Consider the following 9,217-nt stretch of genomic DNA (forward strand, 5'->3'; position numbering starts at 1 on the left):
GTTACACGTCTCGGTCACCTCTTGTTCGCATTCAAGGCGCTTTGAACAGTGGACGTTACATTTCAGATGTGTTACGACCCGTGGCTCTACCCTTCATTCGATCCCTTCAAAACCCTACATTTCAGCAGGATAATGCACGACCGCATGTTGAAGGTCCTGCAGGGGCCTTCCTGGATACAGAAAGTGCTTGACTGCTGCCCTGGCCAGCACATTCTCCAGATCTCTCACCAATTGAAAACGTCTGGTCAATGGTGGCCGAGCAACTGGCTCGTCACAATACGCCAGTCACTACTCTTGATGAACTGTGGTATCGTGTTGAAGCTGCATGGGCAGCTGTACCTGTACACGCCATCCAAGCTCTCTTTGACTCAATGCCCAGACGTATCAAGGCCGTTATTATGGCCAGAGGTGGTTGTCCTGGGTACTGATTTCTCAGCATCTACGCACCCAAATTGCGTGAAAATGTAATCACATGTCATTTCTATTATAATATATTTGTCCAATGAATACCCCGCCGGCCGCGCTGATCTAGCGGTTCAGGTGCTCAGTCCGGAACCGCCGACTGCTACGGTCGCAGGTTCGAATCCTGCCTCGGGCATGGATGTGTGTGATGTCCCTAGGTTAGTTAGGTTTAAGTAGTTCTAAGTTCTAGGGGACTGATGACCACAGATGTTAAGTCCCATAGTGCTCAGAGCCATTTGAACCATTTGAATACCCGTTTATCATCTGCATTTCTTCTTAGTGTAGCAGTTTTACTGCCCGGTAGTGTAGGTCTATAAAAACACGCGCGCATTCGAATGCAACGTTGTATCAAAATTTCAATTCAATCGACCAACAACTTTCCGAGTTTTGCAGCACAAACAAACGTAGCCTGACTTCTACAGAAATATTGTTTATACGCAGCACGTATTTTAAGGAAGAATAAATAGCGCCTGAATAGCTGTGGTTCAACACACCGGTACGCTATCTGTGGAACTGTGCAGAACCAGGCAGGATCGCATCTATGTTCCTCGTCGGCACACATTATATTAGATTTCATCATATGGTGTAGGAAGACCTACTTTGCTGTGCGCTGGCAAACAGAATCGGTAGCAGTCCACATTCCATTACACGTCAGAAGGTCTCGGAGGTTGAGAAAGGATCAGAAGCCGTGTGGTAAAGGGAGCAAATAGAGCACGGTTGGGCAACCGACGCCCCTTGGGCCAGATCTGGTGAGTAATTGGTTCGAATTCGGCCCGCAGAAGGAATTTGTACAGTAATTCCTAATTGTCTGTCGACTGGGATTGCCTATTTCATTGCTGTATTTTATTTTTCTGTTCTTTCTCGTGCTAACATAATAAATAATTCCATCCGTTATGAACGTACTATAACAGTGCAAATGTGTGTGAATTAGGCCCACGATTCACCGAAGGTTGTCCATGACACTGCGAATCTTGCCGGCAAACATATAAATTTGTGTATTAATATTAACTTTTTAAAAGTTTGTATACGACTCCAACTAGACTACTGACATCATCCACACTAACAGCTTTTTCAGTTTGATTTCAGCAACTTCCACATCAAGCTCATAATTTAATTAGTATTTTATGTAATGTTAGCTATCAATAGCTGATTAAATCGACCTATAAGAAACGCGCCCTTCACAGGCAGGTGCGAAACACCGAACCTAGATCACTACATTGTCGCGGAATAATTTCCGGAGAGGCACCACACATGTTCAGTAAACCGAATAGGTATGCGCATCAAAATCATTATTTGAGTTCAAAGTCCTTCGGAGAACATTTATGTACATATTCATTAATGTGCGAATGGTAACAGTTATTATTTCGTATGGAGACAATTTTATGGACATTCCAATATTACCATTATGCTGGGTGAAAAAGACTGAATTTTTCTCCTCCTTTTTTATCAAAACAAGTGGGCATCCTACTATTTCGAAACTCATTATTTAAAATAATGTTGAGGTTTCCCCGCTTGCCAGTCCATTGTTAAAAGTCGATTGAATGCTTGTGCAGAGCCCGAATTCTGGGTTAAAACATGGGACGTCGAGACAACCTTACTAGATGCGAGGTAAGAAAACCTCTTAACAGTGAATCAGGGAACTTGCAGATTACGAGCGGGTTAACGTAACGCTCCACACATAACGAATCGCGAGGAACAACTGTTGCCTTTAGTGTGTCCGATGCTGAAATGTGTCTCGGCAGGAAAAATCCATTTCTCTCCCTAATTAATTAATGAGGCAGAACAGGGTAGGGACCGTTACAACATGTTTGCTAGCACAGAGGAACTATGTATTTCATTAGATATATTTTCCTGTGTATCAGTTACAGTGTCTTGGCCAATGAGTGCTCAGTGGCAACCCTATTTCCTACTAGAATAGTGACAGTTATTCTTCAGTAGTCCAGGTCTACCTCTGTGCACACAAAGCTAAGACGGCAGCAACGCAGTCATCATTCAGTTCCAACATCCCTTGACTATTATAGACCCCTTGTTCTACTGTTACATTTACTATTTGATACTGAAGATCACATCGTCACAGAACAGGACGTTTTTCTCTGAAAATCATTTAACTGTCGTTGTTTCACAGAATATGACCTTTTCTCTGAAAATCATTTAACTGTCAGTGTTATTCAACACGTAACATTCAAAGTTGTTTTCCTGTGGCTTGTCTGCAGAACCTACACTTGTACGCATACAGGCTATGCGATGTGTAAGAAATATAGGGTAACTGTAATGTTCATGAAACATTTCAAAAACTGTGTAGGTAAATGGCTAAACATAACGTTACAACATACATGAAAGGCAAACTCAGAAACGTTGTGCCCACAGGTTATTTCGGAAAATCGTCGACAGGGTCGACAGCGACCATAGTTGCCAGGTACGCCGTGTTGAGGATTCTGGCCTGAAGCTACTCGAGCGACCATCGAGGTCGGCGTATTCGATGCTTTGTGAATTGTTTTCTTGTGGAGTTACATCAAGAGTGGCGATTATATTAGACCTGTGCCACAGAACCTCGAAGCCGAGACACACGTCTTAGCGGCCATTCTTAGCGTCACTCGTGATAAGCTGGCATGGATATGGACAGAATTGGACCACTGTTTAGGTGCGTGCCGTGTGACGAAGGATGGACACATGGCAAAGAAAAACAATTTTTAAGTTTGTCTTTCATATATTGTACCATTTTTTACATTCTTATCAGCCATTTACTAGTACCAGTCTTTTGAAATGACTCATTCTGATGATGGGACACGCCGAAAGTTCGTTAAAAAAGTTTGAACAAGTGGAATCTTGTTACTAGCAACCTAAAGCTGTGACGAGGACATATTCAGTTATAGTAACTAACATCCAGCAGTGCGACGCTGAGGTTAGTGTTAATACACTACTGGCCATTAAAATTGCTACACCACGAAGTAGTCGTGCTACAGACGCGAAATTTAACCGACAAGAAGAAGATGCTGTGATATGCAAATGATAAGCTTTTCAGAGCATTCACACAAGGTTGTGCCGGTGGTGACACCTACAACGTGCTGACACGAGGAAAGTTTCCAAACCATTTCTCGTACACAAACAGCAGCTGACCGGCGTTGCCTGGTGAAACGTTGTTCTTATGCCTCCTGTAAGGAGGAGAAATGCTTACCATCACGTTTCCGACTTTGATAAAGGTCGGATTGTAGCCTATCGCGATTGCGGTTTATTGTATCGCGACATTGCTGCTCGCGATGGTCGAGATCCAATGACTGTTAGCAGAATATGGAATCGGTGGGTTCAGGAGGGTAATACGGAACGCCGTGCTGGATCCCAACGGCCTCGTATCACTAGCAGTCGAGATGACAGGCATCTTATCCGCATGGCTATAACAGATCGTGCAGCCGCGTCTCGATCCCTGAGGTTCTGTTTACAGCATCATGATGGTCGCATCCGTGTTTGGCGACATCGCAGTGAATGCACATTGGAAGCGTGTATTCGTCATCGCCGTACTGGCGTATCACCCGGCGTGACGATATGGTGTGCCATTGGTTACACGTCTCGGTCACCTCTTGTTCACACTGACGGCACTTTGAACAGTGTACGTTACATTTCAGATGTGTTACGACCCGTGGCTCTACCCTTCATTCGATCCCTGTGAAACCCTACATTTCAGCAGGATAATGCACGACCTCATGTTGCATGTCCTGTACAAGAGTTTCTGGATACAATAAATGTTCGACTGCTGCCCTGGCCAGATCTTTCACCAATTGAAAACGTCTGTTGAATTGTGCCCGAGCAACTGGCTCGTCACAATACGCCAGTCACTACTCTTGATGAACTGTGGTGTCATGGTGAAGATGCAGTGGCAGCTGTACCTGTACACGCAATCCAAGCTCTGTGTGACTCAATGCCCAGGCGAATCAAGGCCCTTATTACGGCCAGAAGGGATTGTTCTGGGTACTGTTTTCTCAGGATCTATGCACCCAAATTGTGTGAAAATGTAATCACATGTCAGTTCTAGTATAATATATTCGACCAATGAATACCCATTTATCATCTGCATTTCTTCTTGGTGCAGCTATTTTAATGGCCAGTAGTGTAGAATAAGAATAGTATTGTTTTCATTTTAACCTCATTACGTTAAGGAAAGGTGTTAGCTGTTTCGTTAAAACAGTCCAGAGTAACTTATTAAGAGAACAGTAACCATCGTCAGGTTAAGAATTATTTCAAAATGGATAAATTTTGTGGAAATGAAATCAATTACGTGCATGTTTATTTCCTTAGGATATACTGTAATGATATAATATGACTATCATATTACATATGTCTTTCCCTTCATAAAATTTTATGTTCTTATTATGTATTATGTCCAGGTCTTCCGAACGTTGACCTGCTTTAAAAGCTAGTTGCAGAACAATAAAATATTCTATCAGTTTTGTGGTGGTTATACTTAGGAGCGTCATGTATTCATCCGTACAGTTATGATTGAAAACGTTGTGGCAAGTCAGCTTATTTAATCCCTCGCAGCTCTGCTAATCTGGATCGGGTGTGCCGTCCGTAGAAAGACACCTAATATAAAAATCCCCGCCCCGGTTGTAGAAACTGATCCAGCACATAAATTCTTAGTGTGGCAGTTAATTTTGCATTTTATTGCCTTTACTCACAGAAGTTCTACAGCAACAAAACTTACACCCCTCCAGATGATTACGATTCCAGTGAGTAATCCACCACAGGCAAAGAATAATTTTCTCTCCCTACAAACGACATATTCATAAAATGAAATTTAAATTGCGTTGTATTGGACCAAAGGCATCATTAAGTCACCACACAGTCAAGCAAATATTCTCATCACGTAAAAGAAAAACAGGGAACTGCGGAAGAAACAAGTCTTGCCTGTACTCTGAAAGCACCATTACAGTCACTGCACTTTACAATATCTGACCAACTTCCTTTAAGAAAACTTTCTTTAAGAAAATCAGTAGAGTTTAAATTTAATAAAGCTTTCGGGCCTGGAATGACTAAAATTATAATATGGGTCAGGAATGGGTACAAGGCAAATACTGGTGCTAACAAATTATTGGAGTAGTGTCGTTTAGCGCGGCGACAGCTTCGTTTGTATTCTTTGCTTTCGAGGTTAATGTTGTATTGCAGTCAATGCTCATGCCTCCTCCACTCAGGTACACTGGCGCGTTGAAATACTGCGTGACAGCTCATTACTTAGCATCAAACAAATTTCCGAAATAGTTAATGAAAAGACTTTCTTCGACTTTCATCACTCAGCGAACATCTTTTCTGTGACTCACCCGGCGTTACTGCTTAAAAGGAGGAAACACAAAAGAGCATGTACGGCCAACATACAGTCCGTGACCCAGAAGACATAGTCGGATGCCAATCTAATACTGTACACGTACATACCATCGATGCGTATGTAATTGGTTGGATTTGCAATTCCCTGCGACCTGTAGAACAGTTGGTAAGTGGATTATTGCTGTTCGTGTTTAGAGTTCTTATCAGGCATTTTTGGGTATATAAGATACGAGAACAGCGGCAGATATTTAATGACCACTGTAAAAGACACAGTATATCGTGTATTGGTTTGAGACAGTCTTATTGGCACCTGACGGCCTTTGAAAGTGGCCTCGGTGTAGACCTGCACTTAAAGGGCTAGTCGAATGGTGCAGTATCCATATTTGTGGAGCTTACGGCTGTGGCGTGGCCCGTTATTGGACTGCATACCAATGTGAGGACAGGCCTACTCGAAGTCTAAGGTTCAGAGTCGTACTCGAAGTCAAAGTTCAGACTGCGTACGTCTGACCACCACAAGGAAGGATCGTTGTAGACCAGCAACATCCGTAAACCCTTCATGTCTGAGTCTCCCATCCAAAAACAAGTAATGGATTCCCTGTAGTATTGTGTCAGCCCACACCATCGGTTGGTGGCTAGCAGCAGCTGAACCAAGGAATTACCGTCCCGTGCATATGTCGCCGCCAACACCACAATACAGTTGGCGGTATCTGGACAGGTACTGTGACTGGCAAGCACGGACTGCTGATGAATGGCGTTGCATTTGTGTTCAGCAATGAGTCGTGGTTCTGCATTACCAGCGGCAGCGTGTATGGTGGTGACCTGAGGAAAGAACCCATTCCTCCTATGTTCTGAAGCGGCACAGTAGCATTACTCCTGAAGTCATGGTGCGGGGAGCCTTTGGATATGACTCGAGGCACAGCTGGTAGCGATTGAGGGAACTCTGACGACGGAACTCTACGCCACCGACATCCTGCGTCCTCAGGCATTACTTCTCATGTGGCAGCATCTTCATACCATTTTCAACAGGACAATGGTTGTCATCTCACAGCATGTGCCGCTATGAACCGTCTGCGAGGTATTCATATTCTGGATCTGCAGCTCTTGTCTTTCTATCCGTGTTTGCAGTTAATTATAGGATATAGATTCCGCCATATTGCAAACACACTGTTTCTTTCTTTTTAACCAAACATGATTCAGCACCTTTGTGCTATCACCAGTAGGTTTTGTTTATTGGAAACAAAAAAAGGTGAACATATTTTCGGTTGTGACTGATGCAACAAAGTGAAGCCTAAGGAAAGTTTTGTTCGTTTTGCTTCTTACCGTGATTTTACAATATATGGTTTTGCGGGACCAGTGTATGGTGTCCTGCGCTGATAGCTTATCATCTGCAAAGTGAACGATGTAAATGTGAATTTCATCAACGAGTTAAAACTTCTCTTGATTTAAAAAAAAAGTGATTTGATATTCCCTTCAAGTCTGCGAGATGTTGAGGTACTCACGCGGTCAGCCAGATTTATTCGCAACAGAACATGTGTGAGACCAGCTTCAGCGATAACTCTGTCCCAGGGCAAGTATCCAAGATATCAAGTGCCACTTACAACAACTGCAGGTCAGCTTGCCTCGGGAGAGCACAGAACGCCCTTACAGCACCTTTCCAACCGAATCTAACATAGGCCAGAGGCAGTGCAACTTCATACTAATGTCAGCTCATGCTGCGAAGTTGTGCCGGCCGGTGTGGCCGAGCGGTTCTAGGCGCTTCAGTCTGGAATCGCGCGACCGCTACGATCGCAGGTTCGAATCCTGCCTCGGGCATGGATGTGTGTGATGTCCTTATGTTAGTTAGGTTTAAGTAGTTCTCAGTTCTAGGGGACTGATGACCTCAAATGTTAAGTCCCATAGTGCTCAGAGCCATTTGAACCATTTTTTGCTAAGTTGTTTGTAAATCTGACACAATTTTTTAATCACTGAAATGACATCGAATAGCTCCAACCTGTGACGTTTCAATTCGTTTTCTTCTCCCTTTCTGGGTGCTTAATTTCTTTTGTCGGGTAGTGTAGATGTCTTGCATCTGATGACGGTTAGTGAAAATTGCGAGTGTCCCAATTCGATGTTGCGGCTGCCCGCAGCGCGGACAGCGACGACTTCTGCAAGTCGGTGGTGCTGGACTGCGGCGGCGAGGGCATCGCGGCGGGCGCGTCGCCGCTGGAGGCGCCGCTGCCGCCCCCGCAGCCTGCCCCCGCCGCCCGCGTGCCCGTCTCGCTCTGCCTGTGCATCGTCGTGGCGTACGTGTGCGCCGGCGCGCTGCTGTTCAACCGGCTGGAGAACTGGACCTTCCTGGAGGGCTCCTTCTTCTGCTTCACCAGCCTGGGCACCATCGGCTTCGGCGACCTGGTGCCGGGCGGGCTCGACGGCACCGCCCACCAGCAGCTCAGCGTCATCGCCAGCTCCGCCTACATCCTCGTCGGCATGGCGCTCGTCGCCATGTGCTTCAACCTCGTACAGGTGAGCGAAGTGAATGATGCGTCCTCCTCATGATGTGCTAATTCGAAATATAAAAAAATTATAAATATAAAGCTACGGAACTAATTTCTTGTGTGCATAAAGTCTTCTTGGCGTTCAGACCACGTTAAATCGGATTTAAAACTCGAGCTTTCGAAGATTAACACCTTCTTCTTCGTCAGGAGATGACTGTCTACTCACCGAACGAGGCAGCGCTGTGCTTAGCGCACTGGACTCGCATTCGGGGGAGGACGATGGTTCAGACCCGCGTGCGACGATCCTGAGTTAAGTTTTCCATGATTTCCGTGAATCGCTTCAGGCAAATGCCCTTTGAAAGGGCACAGCCGGCTTTCTTCCCCATTCTTCCCTAATCCGACGCGACTGATGACCTTGCTGTTTGGTGCCCCCCCCCCCCCCCCCAAATCAACCAACCAACAGGATTGAAGTCTGTTTTCTTCATGGAAGCGTTGAAGCTGGTCAATGGTCAGCTCATGTTGCTTGGCAGCTCATGTCTGTTGGCAGTGGCAAGCTTGAACGCCACTATAAAGGAAGCAGACTTCGCTCACGGCTGAGAGACGACACCTGACAAATAAGATGACGTTATGAAACTTCCTGGCAGTTTAAAACTGTGTGCCCGACCGAGACTCGAACTCGGGACCTTTGCCTTTCGCGGGCAAGTGCTCTACCATCTGAGCTACCGAAGCACGACTCACGCCCGGTCCTCACAGCTTTACTTCTGCCAGTATCTCGTCTCCTACGGGGCGTGAGTCGTGCTTCGGTAGCTCAGATGGTAGAGCACTTGCCCGGAAAGGCAAAGGTCCCGAGTTCGAGTCTCGGTCGGGCACACAGTTTTAATCTGCCAGGAAGTTTCATATCAGCGCACACTCCGCTGCAGAGTGAAAATCTCATTCTGGAAACATCCCCCAGGCTGTGGCTAAGCCAT

At 45.4% G+C, this 9,217-nt stretch overlaps 1 protein-coding gene across 1 annotated transcript in view; it reads left to right on the forward strand.

The window, feature by feature from the left end:
- LOC124712145 (TWiK family of potassium channels protein 7-like) overlaps window positions 1-8,310 on the forward strand; it is a 340,606-nt gene extending 332,296 nt beyond the window's left edge. Inside the window, exons 4-5 of the mRNA XM_047242442.1 lie at window positions 2,016-2,070; window positions 7,902-8,310. Of these exons, the coding sequence (XP_047098398.1) occupies window positions 2,016-2,070; window positions 7,902-8,310 (464 nt within the window). The remainder of the gene's footprint in view (window positions 1-2,015; window positions 2,071-7,901) is intronic.
- Window positions 8,311-9,217: the final 907 nt, after the last annotated feature.

Source organism: Schistocerca piceifrons, chromosome 8, assembly GCF_021461385.2.
Source record: "Schistocerca piceifrons isolate TAMUIC-IGC-003096 chromosome 8, iqSchPice1.1, whole genome shotgun sequence".
NCBI lineage: Eukaryota > Metazoa > Arthropoda > Insecta > Orthoptera > Acrididae > Schistocerca > Schistocerca piceifrons.